General features: G+C 46.0%; 1 protein-coding gene across 2 annotated transcripts; it reads left to right on the forward strand.

Moving 5' to 3' along the window:
- The first annotated feature begins 2,821 nt into the window (after window positions 1-2,821).
- Window positions 2,822-12,996, forward strand: LOC135243681 (G-protein coupled estrogen receptor 1-like). Of its 2 annotated transcripts, XM_064315671.1 has the most exons (3): window positions 2,822-3,194; window positions 5,597-8,837; window positions 9,704-12,996. In XM_064315671.1, exon 3 carries the CDS (start codon window positions 10,104-10,106, stop codon window positions 11,160-11,162), a length of 1,059 nt encoding a protein of 352 aa, XP_064171741.1. In that variant the 5' UTR covers window positions 2,822-3,194; window positions 5,597-8,837; window positions 9,704-10,103; the 3' UTR covers window positions 11,163-12,996. The 2 variants fall into 2 exon arrangements, with proteins under 2 accessions (XP_064171741.1, XP_064171740.1); XM_064315670.1 differs by lacking the exon at window positions 5,597-8,837.
- Window positions 12,997-21,409: the final 8,413 nt, after the last annotated feature.

Here is a 21,409-nt window from a genome sequence, read left to right on the forward strand (position 1 = left end):
CCGTGACTGTGCTTTAAATAAAGCTAGAAATTAAAGGCACATTTTGCCTATTTTACCTCTCCCTCAGGTCCCTTTTCTTTCTTTCGTTTGCTTTGAGCTCCCCCACATGGTCGATCCTTAGCTAAACTAGGTGAGCAAGCCAAGGATAATTTCATCCTGGCGGTCACTGGCACTCACTTGCTTCTTGCCACTAACAGCTTCATTGATTGGCTATTTCTTATCCCTCACCACGAACCACAATACATTTTTTTTAAATTGCAAATTACTATCATGCCCTGTCATTGGCTCATAAGAAGTTTTTTTTTCTTTTTTTGCTTCCTGCCATTTTCTTGGGCCCCTTTTTTTTTTTGCTGTGGGGCCCTGGGCATGTGCCCGTCGGGCCCCTGCGTAAATCCAGCCTCGAATGGGAACAATGTACTAACGGTAAATGGCCTGTAGGGGTGGCAATAAGATGAAGGAACATGCGGAAATAGAGGTGCATGATGTAGTGTCCAATACCGCAGGAACAGACTCCCAAGAACTCCAAAGATAAAATGGCTGATCCAGTAAGTGACATTTATTTACCAAGGAGCCCACTGGGAGAGCATCTCAAGGACAGTCCGAGAGAAATCTTCCTGACGCATTCACCTTTACAAACATAACATAGAACATTACTGCCGGTTATTACCCTCTACGTTGATAATTGCCCCCCTCCCAGGGCAGTGTTCCTTGCTCAGAACCTCATAAGGGTAACGGTCTGTACCCCTCCCCCGATGTCCAGGCACCTGCTATCATGGCATGAGTTGGACTGATGTCATGGCCTTGAAGCAATGACGCCTTGACATTATCTAAACACATTGTTTGCTAGCTAGCAACATATAACTTTAGCTTGGATTTATACTTAGCCATAATAGCAAGTTACATGTTAACTGCATTGTTATGACATAACATAACATAACGTACCATAATGAGGAGAACAGGCCATTCAGCCCAACAATGTTCGCCATTTTCTTGACTAAATTAGTGCTCTGACTACCTAACACTGTATCAAACCTAGTCTCAAAAATCCCCAGAGTTTCTGCCTCTACTACGTGACCTGGCAGTCTATTCCACACAGTGTCTACTCTCTGCCTGAAAAAAAAAAACTCTTCCTAATGTCTGTATGGAATTTACATTTGCTAATTTCCATTTATGTCCCCTCGTTCTACTAACAGAACTCAACCTACAGAATCTCTTGTAGTTCACTTTGTTATTCCCCTTTATGAATTGAAAAGCCTCAATCAAATCACCCGAGTCTCCTTTTAATAGGCTTGAAGCCACACCAGGGAAAAGACTGCTTCCTGGACCACACGAACCACAAGCTTCCGGCCTTTTCCGAGGTCATCCCCCAAGACCTACAGTCATAATTGTGTAGGGTATGACATAACAAGAGCTTAACGGATGGCCCAGAAACGGCATTACAGCACAACAGTGTTGTGAATGAAATGCGGAAACAGCCATGGGAGTCTGCTACTGAAAGAGAACCGGAACGAATCAATGCGGGTAGACTCAGCCTCAGGCTACACGACCATCCACAGCACCAGCTAATCCTCTGGCTTATGAAATATATCATGGCCTTTATTATTTTTATTTTTAACACACATCGGAACTTCCCATCTGGCACATCTAGCACTGCTCTAGCTCTATGCACTGTCAATGTTTCATAACCCAAAAACTAATAAAGTTGGGTTCAAAGGCCCACATGAATGAACCAAAAGGAACAGAAAAGCAGTTTAATCCTGGCCCTGAGAAATTAATTTTCTGATGTTATTGTTGTGTTTATGGAGGAAGTCTCATTCTCCCATGCACCCCAACCCCCCCCCCCCCCCACATCCTTTTCTCCTGTCTCCTTTTCTATTCTCTACCTCCCCCCCACACACACACACACTCTCACACACACCCAACTCCTCTCCCTCACATCCTTCTCTTCTTTCTCTCCTCTATTCTCTGTCCCTTCACATAACGTCCACTCCCTCCCCAAGACCACTGCTCCTCACAGGACCTGAATACATACACATACACACTCACATATTCACACTCACACGCCAACACAGAAATACAGACACATACATCCACACACACTCACACACTAACAAACAGATACACACACACACAAAATATACACGTACACACACAAATATACATTTACACACACACACACACACACACACATATGCAGTTGGTGTTCCCATATACTGTAAATGCCCTCATGTGAATAACATGGTGGGAATCTCTGGTGTTTATTTGAGTGCCTTAAGATCCATCGAACCCCTACTGTTTGATGGAGTGCAGAAAGCAGCACTCCACTTCATAGGGCTGCCAAACTTTTCCCATTTGCTGAAATATGTGGACTGCCCTCGTGCAACAAAATATATTGCAATGTATTTTAAAATATACTGTAATACACTGAATGATATATAGAGGTATATACCAATACAGTATATAGAGGTACAAATATGTTTAACAAACCATATAAAAATATTGCCATTTTTTCATAATACATTCAGTTGGTATATATCCCAACGAAGCGATTAGTATGTGAAGTTAAAAAACACAAACACAAACAGTCACACACACACACATTCACACTCACACACACTTACAAGCACACACACACACACATTCACACACACACGCACACACACACTCTCTCTCGCTCTCACACACACACACACTGCGCCTCCACGACAGACAGCGAGGGACGTGGAGACGATGGGGGGGGGGGGGGGGCACGGCGACTGCAGCGGGCGTGGGGAGGGGAGGGGATTCGGGGGGGCAGTCGCGGCCCAGCGCAGCAGCAGCAGCAGCAGGTGGCGTCCGCCCGCAGTCTGCTCGGGACGTGGGAGCTACGGACGCGCGGCTCCTACCCGACTGCCATGCGCGCGCGCGAGACCAGAGCCGCGAGCGAGGAGCCGCACCGCACGCTTTCTCTGCCGTCTCACAGCGCGGACGCTGAAGCTGATTAGCGCTGCACTCACACCCACGGGTCTCACGCCGGCCGCAGAAAAGCACGCGGAGCGAGGCTGTGCTCCGGGCTGCTCTCAGGTACTACCGCAAGGGAACTTCACTCGTAACTCAGGGGTTGCAGGATCAAATCCCGAATTCCGGGGGCACGGCTCTGCTTAACCTGAAAGACTTTGGTTTGGTATCCCGGCGTATCAAGAGAACTTGAGCAGGTAAGATGTTCCTGTACACTTCAGAGTTCGTTCTGCTGCTGCTGTCCGCGGTAGAATTCTACTTAACAAGAAATACTTTGGTATGGTATCTGTCAAAAGACAAAGTGTGTAAAAAAAGAGTAAAATAAGTCTAAGCTCTGCTGTGTTGTTCGGGTGAGATTAGCAAATAAAGAATAATGTTACAGGATTTTTAAGGACTTTTTGGCAAAGTGTATGTTTTATAAAGGCAAAGCGTATCTTTAATAAATTCAAACTAATGAAAATGACAGGAAAGATAATTGCAGAGTTTCATTTAGTTTGATAGATCATAAACATAAAAATGTTTTGTTGTTGATATTTGTAGCTAATCATGGGCTGACATTCTCACAGAGCCTGGAAAGTTCTCTCACTGGTACCCAAATAATTTCAGCTAAATGTATGTATAGTTAGCCTCTAAAAAAGACCATGAAGCGAAAAGTCAAAATTTTAAACCATTGAATTTGATGTGTATTTAAATGTCAAAAGCACTAAATATATTAGAAAATACTAAATGTATTGTTACATGCATACATGCAATTCCATATGATTCAGCCTACATTTATGTAATATATATTTAAAATGGGTATACATGAAATGTTTCAATATATGAGAGTGGCATGAACTGAAGTTTTTTAGAAAAAAAAATACATACTTACTTCTATATTATTCATTTTTATGTGATTATGTGATTTTGGAGCTCATGTTACCCTGTGTGGAATATATATATATATATATATATATTTGGGGTGGAGAGAGATGCCACTATTTTATTTGTATCTGTATTTGTTCCACCAACAAAATTATTTATGTACTGAAAAGTTGCTCCTTGGGAAAATCTCCTTGGGAGGCTGGTCGGATGCAAATCGGTTTATATTTCACGCAGTTGTTGTGTAGCTTTTCCATTCAGTTTGTTCAGCTGGTGTCTGTATTGTTATATCTGCAGAGTTCTAAGCCTATCATTTCTATAATGTCAGCGTCCACAATCATTCATCCCCAGCCTAAAGGCTTTATCGACTTCATCACAATTCCAGTGAATGACTTTCGCGTGATTATATGTGTGAAATTAGCTTTGATAGCGCTTTATTGGGAAATCTGTGTCAAAACAGCGGTCATTCAGTTGCTGAGTAGTGTGCCAGAGTAGACAGTGACATGTTTTCACCTGGGTAATTGAGAAACTTAGTGCTGAGCCAATCGCATCAAAGAGGCGGGAAGACCTAAATCCGAATGATATTGGCCAAATTCGAATATACACAAACAGGAGACAAATTAAAGGAAAAACCTGAATAAATGAGCGGAGAAACATAACAAATGCTGGTAATTGTGTACAGGTGCACTACATGATTTAGACGAATGGGGTTCCATCCCTCCAGTATAGTTGCAGGGACTTGTAGAATCTATGCCAAGGCACATTGAAGCTGTTCTGGTAGCTCGTGGTGGCCCACCACTTTACTAAGACACTTTATGTTGGTTATATATATTTATATATATAATAATTTTTGCATATTTTTCTTGATTTGGCTCTGTACTCACACTATTTTATATTTGTAATCAAACAATGACATGTGGTTAAAATGCAGATACTCCATCGATTTTGGTAAGCCTAAGGCTTGGAAAATGTCACCTGTCTAATCAGAAACACCTGTAAAGCTATTTGTCCTAAACATTATGGTGCCCTGAAATGGACAGACTATGTATAAAAAGTGCTGTAATTTCTACACGGTGAAACCAAAATGTACAACAATATCCTTTAATAACAGCTGAAAATCTGCACTTTAACCATGTGTGAAAATACATGACTTTGTTTCAGATCTCATGCAGGGCAGTATGCACATATACAGTACATATAGGTGCTGTACTCCAGCACATTGGATCTGAAAGAAAACAATGTAAGTGGGGTTAAAAGTGAATATACTCAGCTTTTTGATCCGTGTCAGTGATTCATGTTGGAATGCATTCCATTCCACATGTAGCCCCCCCCCCCCCACCCATTTTAGGAGATCAAATGTAATGGGACAATCGTCTCCTCAGCGGTTTCTTGGCTCGGTGTCTTTACATCATTATTTCATGCACAGGAAAGCTAACGACAGGTCTACAGTTCATTCGAGGAGAGAAATTTGCATTCAAAGTCAACGAGGACCAAGTAAGTGTCAATGCCAGTACCGCAGGCCATACTAAGGGTGACAATTCTGGATAAATCGATCAGAGGCAACGCCAAAACGTTGGCTGTGTCAAAATCTCAACTTTTTGATACATTGTTCGGAAGCAAAAATGCACTGGTGAGCTCAGCAATAGCAAACAACTTGGCAGACCATGGAAGACCACTGTAGTGGATGATCAGATAACTCTTTCAATGAAAGAAAACCCCATTTTTATTTGTTGAACAGATCAACACTCTCCAGGATGTAAGCACCGATGTGTCAAAGAGAAGAGAAAGGAAAAGAGAAGACTACACCAACTTATCCTCAGGCGGTTCACTGCAACGTGCTAACTACTGGTGGGCCTCAAGAATATAATAGTTTGTCTTCTGTATTTTTCATCGGTCTTGTGGAAGATACCAGAAGATACCAAGCATCTGATGATGTCTGTGGGTTGCAGACTTCAGGCAGTCATTGATTGCAAAGGATTTGCAACCAAGGACTAAACACGACTTTTTTTCAGTTTATGTTAATTTATCTTATTAATGTTTCTCCCCTAAAATGGGCAGACTATACCAAAAAAAAAACATGTTCATTGTTTCTTTTACAATCCAATGTGTTGGAATACAGAGCCAAAACAACAAAAATGGCGTCCCTGTCCCAATGCTTTTGCATTCATGTACATACTGTTTACTTGCAACGTCGTTTTTTTCTTCTTCTTTTAATCATTGATGTGAGTCAGGTGAAAATCAGTTGATACTACAAAAGTGGCCCCTCTCTGCGCTACGTGCTGTAACATTGTTTTTGTTTCGTTTACAAAACTGTGTTTAACGGAAATGTGATTTTAACCAACAATCTCTATGTGCTGCTCAACAAATATTTTTATAACAAAAAAAAAACAAAAAGTTAAATTCCCAGAGAAATAATATGAAACTATTAAAATCTATCTTTGTTATACAAATGTAACACTCATGCGTATTCTTCTCATAAATAGCTACGTTGTCATTTCCAAATCCTGGTCGTACATTTTAGGAATTTAACTTGCGGAACACAGTATTATGGTGGTACTTAAATTGATATTTTGTGTCATTTTTCAGTATACAGGCCAGATGAAACAAGTATAATTGCATAATAATAACTGGTATTAATTAGAATAAAGAATTCCATTTCAGGTCCTGTCTGCAATTACGTTGTGGATCAATGCGCACATTAAACCTGACATTGTAGAACATCTTATTATATCAAAGTTGCTTTGCATATTAACAAGATTACTCTTGCGCAGTAGCCTAATGGTGCAAAGTTTTCCAGCTTGAATAAAATTGAACGGCTCACTCGCAACGTGATATCAGACACAATTGTCATATGTCATGTCTGCGACTGAATTTATAGCATTCATTAAGTTGTGTATTACCTTGGAAGGCTACAGTCTTCCTGCAGCGTGTCACATTTCTATGAAATTTCACAGCCAGACATAGGTTATACACTGCGCAAGCCCAAGAGAGTCATCCCACGGATGCTTTTAGCGATAATTAGATTTCATTCCAGTCGGATGAAAATTCACAGTTCTGACCGGATCAACACTTCGTCTGCCTTAATGAATCGATGTTTCTTTCCCAGCGACAGCCCCGCGTTAGCAGTCAGCCAGAGGCGCTTTTAGGCCGGCCTGTTGCTCCTCGGGGCTGCCTGAGATGATAGTACTCAGCCATAACAGCTCTTGCCCCCTCTCAGCGACGTAAACGCAATTCGTTATGAGAATAAAATTTGCGTCCTTTCCATTTCAACTTCCGCGCTCCCCTCAAAACCGCCTTCGGCGCTCGTGACATAAAAGTGCAGGCAAAGTGCATGGTGGGCGATCGTTTTGTAAAAATATATAATTGTCCTGTTATACTTCTCTAACAAAGGTTAAGCTAGTTTCTCATCCTTTAAGCCATTATCTCTGTCAGCCTCTCAATAAAGTTCAAGATCGCTGGTGGATCTTACAGTTATCAGACTCCTGGTACACTTGCTTCTGCAGAGAAATCGATCCCAAGTGAAACCAATAAGCGGAGGACCTGCTTCGAGGGTTAAAGGTTATATTTTTTCCAAAAGTATCACTGATAGTGCTCTTGGTCGGCAACTGGAATACTACAAGTTATAAATGCAATATATGCAATTAAAGGACTAACGATGTTACGCCTTCTTGAATTTCAAGTTCATATTTTTATGGCTAAATGTTTGTTACTACATTATGTTTATTGACCATGAGCAACATTTAAAATTATAGGAGAATTATATTTGTGCATAGCCTATGTAACGTCAGCTCTCAAACAAAGTTCACCAGGGGGAACTGGTGTTTAAAGCAAGGAGTGACACTAATTAAAATGTACCTCGGAGGCATGATTGATTATTATTTTCATAATTAATGTCAAGGACTCAATTTACGCCATCCCGTGTTGGAGAGGTCTATAAGTGCTAATTGTAAAATGTTTTTAAAAAGTATCTGATGGTTGTGTCGTACATTACAATCTTTCATTTATCACATAGCCTGAGAGAAGTTTTTGAAGCGGGACATTCCTTAAATTGATGGGGAATGCGTAGGCACAGAGAATGGTTTAAATTATTTCTCAGAGGACCTCTTTGAATTTTATTTTAATGAACCGATATTTTTATTGAGACAATTAATGTTTGAACGTATTGGTTTGTCACGTATTTCTGATAGAGAAATAATAATATGTTATTTCCTCCGCGCCGGTGCGAAAACAGTGAAAGTATACTGACTGTGGACGAAGAAGGTCTCGGCTGTCGTGTTTATACAGGCTTGCGTGGGCTCAGACAGCACGTTTCTATCTAATTAATTGTGCATTTTCATGAGTTTTGACTCTCCTGGCCGGCGCACCACCAATCCCACTATCAATATTAATCATATTTACAGACAAGCATGAGGATTTCAAGGGAGCTTTTTCAATGCATCTGTTTAAAATGTCTGCTTTGAATTTTAAACTCCTTCAGAAACCACTTGATGCACTGGGCTCAGTAAATATAAGCAGACGGAAACTGCACTCCCGTCGAAAACACAATTAAGAGAGAGACAGCGAGAGAGAAAGCGCGATTGAGCGAGAGAGAGAGAGCGAGATTGAGATTGAGAGAGAGAGAGAGAGAGAGAGAGAGAGAAAAAGAACACAGCTGAATGCGCACGCAGGACTCGGAGCGCTAATTACGTACGGAGCGCTGCGGCGTCTGCTGCCTAATCCTCTGTGCTGTTATTGTCTGAAGACGGGCATGTGTAGGCTGCATATTAATGGCAGCAGCGGTGGAGGACCGGGGGCCAACTGGAGCATCTCACCCGAGAAGAGACTACAAACAGATCATCAAAGCAAGTCTAATCTAAGGAAGCCCTTTATCTATAGACTCTGCTTCTTACGTGCAGGCAGGCACGGCGGTGCTGTACTTTACTTTGAAAAAGATCAGCGCTTCAAAACTCCAGTCCTGGAGGACCTGCGCGTCCGCGCTGGTTTGTGTTCCAGTCAATTATGCGTAATTTTCTCAACAGCTGTATACACCAGGGCTGGTTCGCTGCTATATCGGACCACAGCCGAACAAATTCATCAAGGCCGTGCATCCGGTCTGCTGCTGTAGATTTAAATAACCGAGAGCAGATGTTGGCATCGAGTCCCACCAGCAATTGTTCACCCCTGGTGTACATTAATGCAGACGCGATTAGCGCACCGCCTGATTAGGGCTGTAAATTAGATCGCTATAAATACGGGAAGACAGCTGTACCTAATGCTTAAGCCAGTCATGAAACATCGCTCTTGAGATCGGTGTGAATTAGAGCCAATATGGCTGCAGTGGGTAGCACTGTCGCCTTGCAGCAAGAAGGTCCCGGGTTCGAATCTGGCCTGGAGGGCGATGTGTGAATCTGAAGAGTGATGTGCGGAGTTTGCGTGTTCTCCTCGTGTCCGTGTGGGTTTCCTCTGGGTACTCCCACAGTCCAAAAACATGCCAATTGGAGACTCTAAATTGCCCATAGGCATGAGTGTGTGAGCGAGTGGTGTGTGTGTCCCCTGTAATAGATTGGTGGCCTGTCCAGCGTGTATTCCTGCCTCTCGCCCAGTGCACGCTGGGATAGGCACCCCCCGCGACCCTGCCTAGGGTAAACGGGTATAGATAATGGATGGATGGATGGCGTTTAGGGGCTGGTGACAGAAGAGCAGTTTCACGTGCTGAAATCCTCAGCACCGCCTCTGCGTTCTGCCTCGGCGACGATTAGGACAAATAGAATGTGGAACGGGAGCAGAACCTGGCAGAGTAATTTAAACCCAGACGCTCCGCTCGTGACCTTTGCTCACATCTAACGGCTTCTTTCTCCCCCTCCAGCTCAGGTGTCACGGCGACAGCGTCAGAGAGCCGGGCCGAGGCCAGCTAACATGCACGCGGGCGGCCAGCGCTGGATCCGGAAGGGGCCGAAGACAGACCGTCCGAGGAACGGGAGGAAGATGCTCGACCCCTAAGGACGAAGCCCCTGGAAGCCAGACAGCAGCCGCAGACGATCTCGCCATGGACGCCTTTCTCTGCGGAGGCTTCCGGTCCCGTTCAGTAGAGCACGCGCCCTAGAGCATCATGGGACCGGGCGGGCCTTGAGCAGCGGGCAGACACGCTAACGGACGGGCCGTCGGGATGCGGACGCAGCGCGGGAGGGGCGGCTGAAGGATGTAGCGGGGGGGGGGGGCCGCGCCAGCAGCTGAGTGTCCCGCGAATTCACGCCGAGACCGCCAACATGGAGACGGGCGCGCCGTTCCCCGTCGAGGTCTACGAGAACGGCACCGACCGGCACAACGCCACCGCCGCCTGCAACGCCACGGCCGACGCCGCCGGGAGCGCGGACGCCTACGCCGTCGGCCTCTTCCTCTCCTGCCTCTACACCATCCTCCTCTTCCCCATCGGCTTCATCGGCAACATCCTCATCCTGGTGGTCAACTTCAACCACCGGGAGAAGATGACCATCCCGGACCTGTACTTCGTCAACCTGGCCGTGGCCGACCTCATCCTGGTGGCCGACTCCCTGATCGAGGTCTTCAACCTGAGCGAGAAGTACTACGACATCGCCGCCCTCTGCACCTTCATGTCCCTCTTCCTCCAGGTCAACATGTACAGCAGCATCTTCTTCCTCACCTGGATGAGCTTCGACCGCTACGTGGCGCTGGCGGGCTCGGTGAGCAGCGGCCCGCCCCGCTCCATGCAGCGGGCCAAGCTCAGCTGCGCCCTCATCTGGGCGGCCTCCATCCTGGCCACCCTGCTGCCCTTCAGCATCGTGCAGACCCAGCACACCGGCGAGGTCCACTTCTGCTTCGCCAACGTCCCGGAGATCCAGTGGCTGGAGGTGACCATCGGCTTCGTGGTGCCCTTCTCGGTCATCGGCCTGTGCTACTCGCTGATCGTGCGCGTCCTCATGCGGGCGCAGAAGCACCGGGGCCTGTGGCCGCGGCGGCAGAAGGCCCTGCGCATGATCGTGGTGGTGGTGCTGGTCTTCTTCATCTGCTGGCTGCCCGAGAACGTCTTCATCAGCATCCAGCTGCTGCAGGGCGCTGGCGACCCCGCCGGCCAGAGCGCCAGCACGCTCTGGCACGACCACCCGCTCGCCGGCCACGTGGTCAACCTGGCCGCCTTCTCCAACAGCTGCCTCAACCCCATCATCTACAGCTTCCTGGGCGAGACCTTCCGGGACAAGCTGCGGCTCTTCCTGAAGAAGAAGGTGGGCTGGCCCGTCATCTACCGCTTCTGCCACCACACGCTGGACCTGCGCATCCCCGACCGCAGCGACGTGTCCGAAGTTTGAGGGGGCCCCTTTCGGAAACACAACTGCGGGGCCCCTTCCGAAACCCCGCTGAGGGGCCCCTTCGGAAACCCCGCTGAGGGGCCCCTTCGGGAAACCGCGCAGAGGGGCCCTGACGCGCAGACCTCTATCGCGCGGGGTCGAAACCGCACTCAGGAAGAACCGAGGAGGGGAGTCGGAGTGGGAGTGGGGGGGGACGGGGGGGGACGAAAACAGCCTCAGCCGACCGCGACCGGTCTTAATTGAGATTGGCTTAATCTCCGGCGCGGCTTAAGGAATTAGGCTCTTCGTGAGCGGCTGGCCTGCGAGCTGAATGGGACGGAACCACCGGAGGGACGCCAGGGTTTAACTGTCCTTAGCCAGCGCAGCGGAAGCTAACTGTTTTCTTTTTCTATATTTAAATAATGTCAGAATGAAACTCTTGAGCTGAGCACGTCGTTCTCAGACTAAAAAAAAAAAACTTTCGGAACACTGTAGACCGTGGAAAGAAAAGGTAGGATAGACAGTTTTGTCTGACTTTCTGCTGTCCTGTGGCTTTGCGGGATTGTTTAGTGAACTGCTTTTACAGGGATGCAAAAACATATCAAGTGGACTTAAGCTAGCTCCTTGCACCAAATACAGGACAGGGAGCTCAGAGACCCTGTGATTGGGGAACAAATCAAAAGCTAACGCAGAACTGGTGGCTATCACAATAACATTGTACTGTACAGGTGACCATGAGCAATGTACTATAAGACAAATCTATTTAAAGATGTACATAGTTATTGCAAAGGTACCCATACATATCTACCAACTTATTTTCAAAACAATAAAACCTGTACCTTTTAAGATATATGATATATAGTACATATATAATTTATTGACAGTATCTGAAAAATACGGGACAAGCCAGGTTCCTCCTGGGTAAAAAAATAACATTGTTTTATTACCTGTTTTATTTTTTCTACTGTCTAACAGTGATTCAACAGAGGTAGTAGCACTGCACTGCACAGACAGTACATTTGGTTGACGTGGACCAAACTTACTGTAATAAACTGTCGGTTTCTTTTTGATTGTCAAACTAAATTTCTGAATCACCAAGTGGATTGGCTGCTGTAGCCATTTATGGTCAGTTAAGCAATGATTCCCTCTGGTCACGATATGAAACTGTTTCTCGTGTTTCTCATTCCGAGTCTGACGTCTCCCAACAGAAACCAAGCTGGAAGAACATTCTAGTGTAATTTCTGTGTGTAGCTGTGGAATTGCAAAATGCCACATATAGCTCATCTGAGTGAATCAGGAATGCTTTGGCAATGGTCACCAAGGGTGAGTGTCATATGCTTGGCCTGAAAAAAAGCCGCTGGTCAAAATAAAAGGAAACAGAATGTTGACAAAAAAAAGCACTTGGTTCTGAAGGGATCCATTTCAGTTCATTTCCGTCATTCCCAACGTCACGACTTTGCGTAAGCAATGAGAAGTGCTGCTTTTAGTTTGGAGAGTTTTTAGATCTGAATCTGAAGCTGGACAGTGTGAAATGCAGCGCTTATCTGACCATGTGCTAGCTGGATGTCCAGATTGCAGTTTTAGTGGAAGGCGAGCATCTAAACTTCCGATGGCCCTCGTGTCAGCTCAAACGGAAGACCGTGCTGAGGAGCAGGTGGGATGGAAAGCGGTCGAAGAAGTGAATCGCATTATTCATTGAGACTTGGAGGGCTCAGAATCAATCAGGTACCTGTCCAGCCCTGTCCACTCTGATTTATTACTGCCGTCAACAGTATTTCTTGTCATCTTCCTCACAAGTTTATCTATCCCCATAATTCAAACAGAATTTCTAGCAATCTTCCCAACAAGTTCATTTATCCCCTTAATTCAAACAGTATTTCTAGAAATCTTCCCAACAAGTTTATCTATCCCCATAATTTAAACAGCATTGCTAGCAATCTTCCCAACAAGTTTATTTTTCCCTTTAATTTAAACAATATTTCTAACCTATCTGCATTCAATCAACACTTGTCTTTATCTTTGACTTGAGAATATATGTGTTACTCTAAAGCTGGATGAAAGTGTTTGCCAGTTTCAGAAGTCGCCAAATGTTTTGTGAAGACAAAAACAGCCCTTGCATTTAAGTGTGAGTCAAAGACGAGGCCAAATGTTTATGAAGGAGAGAGCTGTTTGCTAAAGAATGAATGTGGAAGCTGGGGAGGGAGAGGAGCTGAAATGCATTGAAAAGGCACAACCAGCACCTGCCCTTCTATCGCTAATGAGTGTCTGTAATAAAGAGGAGTACAGACGACAGTAAATCCCTGTAACCTGAGAGGCTGGGGGCCTCGCAGACTGCCTGTGTTGTGCTGTGCGTGAGACCGGGCGTGGCCTGTTCCCCCGAAACGCGCAAGTCCGCCCTCTGCACTCTCTCAAAGCCCCAGAATGGGAATTACTGCCTGTCTCAGCTCAAATCATTCATTCAGCTTAATCTTATTAATTTATTTAATCTTATTGCATACTGTAAGTTCGACATCAGATCAGGAAGTTATGGCTACATCTGAACACAGTCCTTTGGCCTTTATCCAATCCAACTGCATTGTGCTTTGAGTTTAGCCAAAGTGGCACTTCTTTCATCAATCAAATTTTGGGTTTTGGCAGTGACTAAAATTGAAACAAATTGTGTAGAACAATGAACAAATCTGACACGTGCTTAAAAGTTATTTACATATTTTGGAAAAGTAGTCAGACACAGCATGCGGTGAAGTGGATCTACAGACAGCAGTTATATGGCATATGCAGCTGACAGGACCTGTCATACAGACAGCAGTTATATGGCATATGCATCTGACAGGACCTGTCATACAGGCAGCAGTTATATGCCATATGCATCTGAAAGGACCTGTGATACAGACAGCAGTTATATGCCATACGCAGCTGAAAGGACCTGTGATACAGACAGCAGTTATATGCCATACGCAGCTGAAAGGACCTGTGATACAGACAGCAGTTATATGCCATATGCAGCTGGAAGGACCTGCGATACAGACAGCAGTTATATGCCATATGCAGCTGAAAGGACCTGTGACTGGCTTATTCCCGCCAGAAAGAAGCGAACAGCTCAAGTGCTTCCACTGTGCATGTCCCGGCATATAGAGACCTGCACATATATGGTCATGAATCCTGGAATCGCGTTTCCACGGCAACGGACTGTGGCCGAGATCATCGCTCCATTGTAACCAAACATAAGGATGCTCAGGGATGCAGTCATGGCAACGTGAAATTAACCATGTTTCAGTTTCTGAAATGATGAATGACTCTTATATCCGCTGAACACCGGTGTCCACTATATTTTTATTACCACTCTTAAACTATCAATGTCACAGGGTGAAATGACATATGAGTGACAGGTATGATAGGGTGAGGTGAGACCCAACGCAACACCTGGCAGCTGTGACCATAACTGGCCAGAACCGCCAGGATCAAAAGACAAAACTGACACCTTTTCAGAATTATTTTTGTAGCACTGACATATTTTTTCATACATGGTACAATTTTCACACACACATACTTATTTTAGACATACAAGTAGATTGCAAATAACGGTACAAATATTGTAAAATTGTTTTTGAATCGTAGCCGGAGTCACTGCTTATGCGGCGCTGGCGCTGTGAGGCGTTCGCCTCGCGCCTCTCCGGACAGCAGGGATGCGGCCTGCGGGCCCCTCATGGCCGCAGTTTCACTGCTAACGCTGCACCCTTCAGCGCATGGACGCCGGTGACTCTCCCCAACCACCAAACGCAAAGCACCGCCTGTCCCCCATACAGCGAACAAGCCCCTTTAAACTCGCCTGGCAACACTTTAAAATACGTGACCCAGGCATCAATCCTATTCATGCCCTTCCCTTTTCTTCTGATCACTGTGAGGGTAAGACAGAGGCTGTAATTCAGTTGCCGTTGGCAGTTTGTCTGTCTTCTTCATTTAGAAAGTTCCTGCCACTGACTTGGGAAAGTAAACAGCACAGGGATCTCCCAACACAAGTCAGTTCCCAGCTTAACTTAAGCACTGACTCTCACTGGTCTTTGCCCATTGGCTTCTGTCACTCCTCACCTTCCACAACTCACTCCTCACCTTCCACAACCCACTCTTCATCTTCCACTGCCCACTCCTCATATCCCATAGCTCTTTCAATGTCTCCATCAACAATGAGAAACATATTCCTTTTAATATTGTAATTATTTTTTTATACATTATTGATCTGCAGATTTATTAACAGCAGCAGCATATTCACATTCACCCATGAAATTTATCCAGCAAGAAAACAAAATAAGCCTGACCCCAAGAAGCTGTGTTTCCAAGGGTTTCTTTTCTCCGAACATTACTTTTTTCATCTTTCTATTTATGTTTTGGGTTTGTTGTGGCGTGAGTTTTCGTTTCGTAAGAAATAATAGCCTGAGCCAGAAATGATTATCTCATGCACCCTTCCCCAAGGGCCGCGTAAGCTGATAAAGACCTTAAAATATCCAGTAACTCAATGAGTCCACTGGGAGAAGTGCTTCACATCAGCGCAGATCCCCCACCGGCTCTACGCCCTGCATAAATAAACTGACGTTTGGATTTGCCCAGTGTTGCTGCACTGGCAGCGAGTGTGCCGGGAGGCTCATCCTGTTAAGGGAGTGCTCCAGAGCATGGATGGGTCACATGGTCTGGCACAGGTGTCAAATCCAGACAGGCCATTCAGCTCATCTAGAACGTAAGAACGTAGGCATACTGTCACGTTCGGTCCGCCGGAGAAGCGGATTGGTCTTGGTCACGCCGACTGGTAGGGAGAGCATACACACCTGGGTTGCATTAAACAATCAGCCCAGATGCTTAAAAGTGTGTTCCTCTCCACAGTTCGGGGCCGAGACTGGGAGCTCACACAGAGAGAGTGAGTACTTATTTCGTTTTTGTTTGTGTGTTCGTCTGAGCACGACAAAAAAATCAACTGCTGCTGAAAATCTGGAGGAGCTCAAGTCAAGTCAAAGTTTATTTGCGCTGAACAGACTTAAAATACCAAAAAAACGAATATAAAAGTAAATAAAAATAAGAATAAAAGGAAGCAGTAAACATAGCTCGTCAGCTAAGATCGGCAAACTGAAAAGCTGTCACTCCATTTTGCTTTCTTTTGCCTTCGTTATTTTAGTTTGTTGTTTTAGTTCATTGTTTTTGCTCGGGACCCGTGAGGGGGAAGGGTGAAGCTGTTCTCTTGTTTAATTTCTCGTTGGCGTGGGTGCGCTCTCTCTCTCTCTCTCTCTCCATGCGGTAACCAGCGGCGCATTCCCAGAACTGCCGCATCTCCCTCCCAGGGGTCTCACAGCGACGTGTGACACGTACATAATGAGGAGAGCGGGCCATTCCGCCCGTTTAGGCTAGCATTTAGCTACAGACAAGAGAGGGAACCCAACACTGTGTCAAACGTGGACTTCAACACCCAGACTGTCTCTGACCCTTACATGACCCGGCAGCTATTAAACACACGGATAACTCTGTGTGTAAAACCATTTCCTCAAAGAAGAAGGAAGGCTCCGCACACCAGAAGATGCCTCAAATACACTTGAAGCGGTAAATTTGACGATGACGAAAACATCAAACGTTTCAGCGTTAGCTTTAGCAGTGTGACGTCGAAATGTTTGTTGTTTTTGTCTTCTGTGAAAATGTAATGATTCAAGCATATATGAGGCATCTTTTGGTGTGCGGCGCCTTCCTTCTTCTTTGATTCATTACTTTTCTGCCATTTACATACCCAGCTTAAGTCTGAGTGCAGTCATTTTTTATTTTTTTAAAATAATTTCCTGAAATCTGTGCAGGATGCACCTTTAGCTAATATCTACCTATGCCCCTGCATTCTACTGATGAATTCCATTTTAAGAGTTTAATTTTACTTTTCCTCCACCCGTATTTTCCGATTTTGTATCTCGCATGAGATACTCCTGTCTTAAACGATTATTTCCCACATAAATTTAGCCGTATTAAATGCCATTTGCCAGGGTTTCTGCCAGCTCTTGGGCTCTGTTTAGTTTCCTCGGTCGACTTTAATAGACTGTAAACGTTTTGCGAACCCCCCTAGGTTTTGTGTAATCTGTAAGCGTAATTGGCCGCTGAGGTCTCTATAAAGATCGTTTGCGTGGGCTGAGGGACAGCCGAGGCCACAGGCAGCGCAGGACAGGGGCCGGGGTCTGGGAAGGCCGAGCTGAGGAAGCAGGAACTGTTTTTCCAGCTGGGGCGTCCCAGCCTGGGAAACCAGCTCCGTGCATCGCTCGCATAATTGGGAAAAGAGCGGGAAAACATTACGCGCCACTCATCCTTTCTCTCTCTTTCTGTTTCTCTCTCTCTCTCTGTCTCTCTCCCCCTCTGTATCTCTTTCTTCCTCCCTCTCTTTTTTATCGCTCTTTCTTCTAGGTTTTCCTCTCTCTCCCTCTCTCCCCCTCTCTCTCTCTCTCTCCCCACATCTCCCTCTCTGTATCTCTCTCGCTCTCGTCCCCCTCCTTCTCTGTCTCTCCTCCCTCTCTTCCCTGTCTTCTCCCTTTCTATCCCACATCTCCTTCTTTCTGTCTCCCTCTTGCCTCCCTCCCCCTCCCCCTCTCCCTCACTCTTTCTCATGAACCCTTCACACATTGCCCCCCCCCCATAGTGAAATATCAGCCTTAATTGTCTGTGAGGGAAAGCGCTCTGAACGCGTTCGCTGTGTCCCGCCCGTCAGGGCGTCTCTCTGACAGAAGCGTGGCGGGGCGGAGGACCGCGCCCCGTCTCCGCCTTCAGGGGCCGGTTCCCCTCGGCAACGCCTGGGCGACGTTCAGATGAGAGAGAAGCGGAGCGTGCGGGGAGAGAAGCTCGCAGACGTGAGTCACAGAGAGAGGCTACAGGAGGGGAGTCAGAATGCAGTGAGGGCTGACAGTTCCGCAGTGAGCAGAATGAAGACAGACAGACAGACACACCAACAAACAGACAGACAGACACACAGACACACAGATAGACAGACGCACAGACAGACACACAGACTCACAGACAGACAGACACACAGACTCACAGACATACAGACACACAGACACACAGACAGACAAACACACAAACACACAGATAGACAGACACACAGACACACAGATAGACAGACACACAGACTCACAGACAGACAGACTGACAGAGCCAACTGTCTTCTGGCACAGCTTGAATGGAGACAGTGATGGGGGGATCTGCACAATGCAACATGCGCTATCACACACACACACACGAAAGAGAAAGGGGGGAGAGAGAACGAGAGAGAGACAGAGAGAGAGAGAGAGAGAGAGGAATTTCTTAGCAGGGAAGTATTGCCCCCACTACAATGTGTAAACCTCCCTGTCTCCAGTCACAAACCTGACATGCTGTTTGTCAAATTACAGAGGACAAACTACACATTTTCTCATTTAAATGAAAGCCGCTCTCTCCGCCCCCAACTGTTTTTCCAAAATACACAGAAGATGATAGCCGTATTTTACACAAGCATCTCCGGGAAATCCATATGTACGTCTGCAGTTCAGCCCATAGCTCTAACCCTGGCTCTCTACAGCATAAACAAGCCCACGTTATGACACAGCACAGAGCTAATGAATCCATACTGTAAGACTATATTATAACTGAGCACAGTGTACATTTATCCATACAGTAAATCTCTGTAATAACAGAGCATAGAGCTAATTTTATCCATACAGTAAGACTCTGTTATAACAGATCACACTATTAGTTTGTTCGTAAGATAAGTGACCCGTTAGAGCACAGTGGTAACTCAACCCATACAGCAAATCAGAAACATTCACTGTTCATTTTTTTAAAATTTCCATTACTCTACAAATTGCACAGTAATTATCTCTGATCTGGTCTCGTGTTGTGAAGGAGACACGTATTCAGACTTAATTAAGCCAGAGCAGAGCAGAAAATCCCCTCCAAGGCATACAGTAATCAGCACCTCCTCTTATCTCCTGCTGTTCTTACACTCCTCACACACACAATTCCACAAAGCCAAACAGTGAGGAGGCCGGCTGACTCTGACATGGAGCAGTTACACATGTTTTCAGTCACTGGTAGCACATTTAGATGTATTTTCTCAAACTCTGACTTTATTTACAGTTGATTTGGTCAATGTGTAGCTCAGGCATTGGGGCGGCAGTGTAGTATAATGGGTAAGGAATCGGTCTTGTGACCAAAAGGTCCAGGTTCGATTCTCGGGTTGGACAGTGCCGTTGTACCCTTGAGCAAGGTACTTAACCTGCATTGCTCCAGTATATATCCAGCTGTATAAATGGATGCAGTGTAAATGCTATGTAAAATGTTGTGTTAGTCACTCTGGATAAGAGCGTCTGCTAAATGCCTGTGATGTAATGTAACACATACACCTTGGTGTTAGGCCTCCTCCCACGTGCAAGATTCTGTGAGGTTTGATTGTGCTTGTGTTTGAGAGGAGAGTGCATGCTTGTGTTTGACAGGAGAGTGCATGCTTGTGTTTGAGAGGAGAGTGCATGCTTGTGTTTGAGAGGGGAGTACATGCTTGTGTTTGACAGGAGAGTGCATGCTTGTGTTTGAGAGGCGAGTGCATGCTTGTGTTTGACAGGAGAGTGCATGCTTGTGTTTGACAGGGGAGTGCATGCTTGTGTTTGACAGGAGAGTGCATGCTTGTGTTTGACAGGGGAGTGCATGCTTGTGTTTGAGAGGCGAGTGCATGCTTGTGTTTGACAGGAGAGTGCATGCTTGTGTTTGAGAGGAGAGTGCATGCTTGTGTTTGACAGGAGAGTGCATGCTTGTGTTTGACAGGAGAGTGCATGCTTGTGTTTGAGAGGAGAGTGCATGCTTGTGTTTGACAGGAGAGTGCATGCTTGTGTTTGACAGGAGAGTGCATGCTTGTGTTTGACAGGGGAGTGCATGCTTGTGTTTGAGAGGCGAGTGCATGCTTGTGTTTGACAGGAGAGTGCATGCTTGTGTTTGACAGGGGAGTGCATGCTTGTGTTTGACAGGAGAGTACATGCTTGTGTTTGAGAGGGAAAATGAAAAAATGTAAAAACGCTTAAAAATCATGAATACCTGAAATTCTGAAACAGGCAAGGCATTGCAGCTAAATAGGTTCCAAGATAAGCCATAATTTTGGAGGCCACGGTTTAGAGCTCTTCACCAGGTTCGGGACACAATCAATCTTCGTGACTTTTTTTTCCACTGTGGGTTATAAAGAGGGCAGTAGTGTACTGTGCATAGTACACTGACGTTCTACCCATAAACAAAACAAATAGCCTGGATTTCTTTAGTGAGCTTATCCACCTCTATGATTTAACCGAATGGAGCCTTTGAAAGTCGCTCTGTGAAACCCCATGTCTCAAGACCTGCCGTAAACAATCAATATGGTGTCCTACTTTCAGGTTGGCACTCACAAGACGTGCAGATTGGACCAGACATTCCCGTCTGGCCTCTGACACAATCAGCATGGCATGCTACGTTCTGTGACGTCCATTTTGGTGGCTTGAATAAAATCTTGAGTCATCGCTGTAGACCGCTTGGCACGTGTTTCTGGGGCGTTTCTGCCACCGTTTCATTCTGATTGTCTGACGAACAGAGGAGAGGGCCCGGTGACCGGCGCGTTCCTGCTCTACACAACGACCGTGCGGTCCTCACATCGCACCAAAGAAATGACAAAACACCGAAACGCTTCTTTAGACGCTCGGTGTGAATTTGATGCGAGACCTGACACGGCGGACAGCGACTGTACAAATAAAGAGGTGCCGGTTACACAAGCCTCCTCCTCCGGGAGGCTTGGAGACACTTTTAATGACGTAGCCGTCCGATCTTTTCATTCTCGGCAGTGGCTGCGAAGGCCTGTATTTATTTAGAGTATAAATACAGGCGTTAGGTACCAACGACACGTCTGAGCGCGGTGTGCTCAGCTTCACTGTCAGACCGAGTGTTCTGTGCGAAATCCGCCCGGTCGGAGGACTTCTACCCGCAGCCGAGTTCACCTGGTTTTGCGGTGGACTCACGTAAACTCTGCTAGAGTTCATTTTAACACCGGCGGTTTGGGTCGGAGCTTGCGTTTCCGCGCGCGACGCCGCGGGCGGAGTTGGGGCGGAGCGGGCGGAACGGGGCTCTCCGGGAGGAGAACCTGCGGGGGGAGAGTAATTAAGAGGGGGAAATGCATAATCCTAAGAAAACACTTGCGGAGCGCGGAGTCTGTTGAATAATGGCCCCGGCCCCTGATTGCATTTGTGAATTAAAATCCCGAGCTGCAAGAAAAG

The sequence above is a fragment of the Anguilla rostrata genome, chromosome 17 (genome assembly GCF_018555375.3).
Source record: "Anguilla rostrata isolate EN2019 chromosome 17, ASM1855537v3, whole genome shotgun sequence".
Lineage (NCBI taxonomy): Eukaryota > Metazoa > Chordata > Actinopteri > Anguilliformes > Anguillidae > Anguilla > Anguilla rostrata.

Excerpts from the sequence above, each read along its gene's own strand:
- LOC135243681 (XM_064315671.1), top strand. The coding sequence starts at position 10,104 with ATGGAGACGGGCGCGCCGTTCCCCGTCGAGGTCTACGAGAACGGCACC.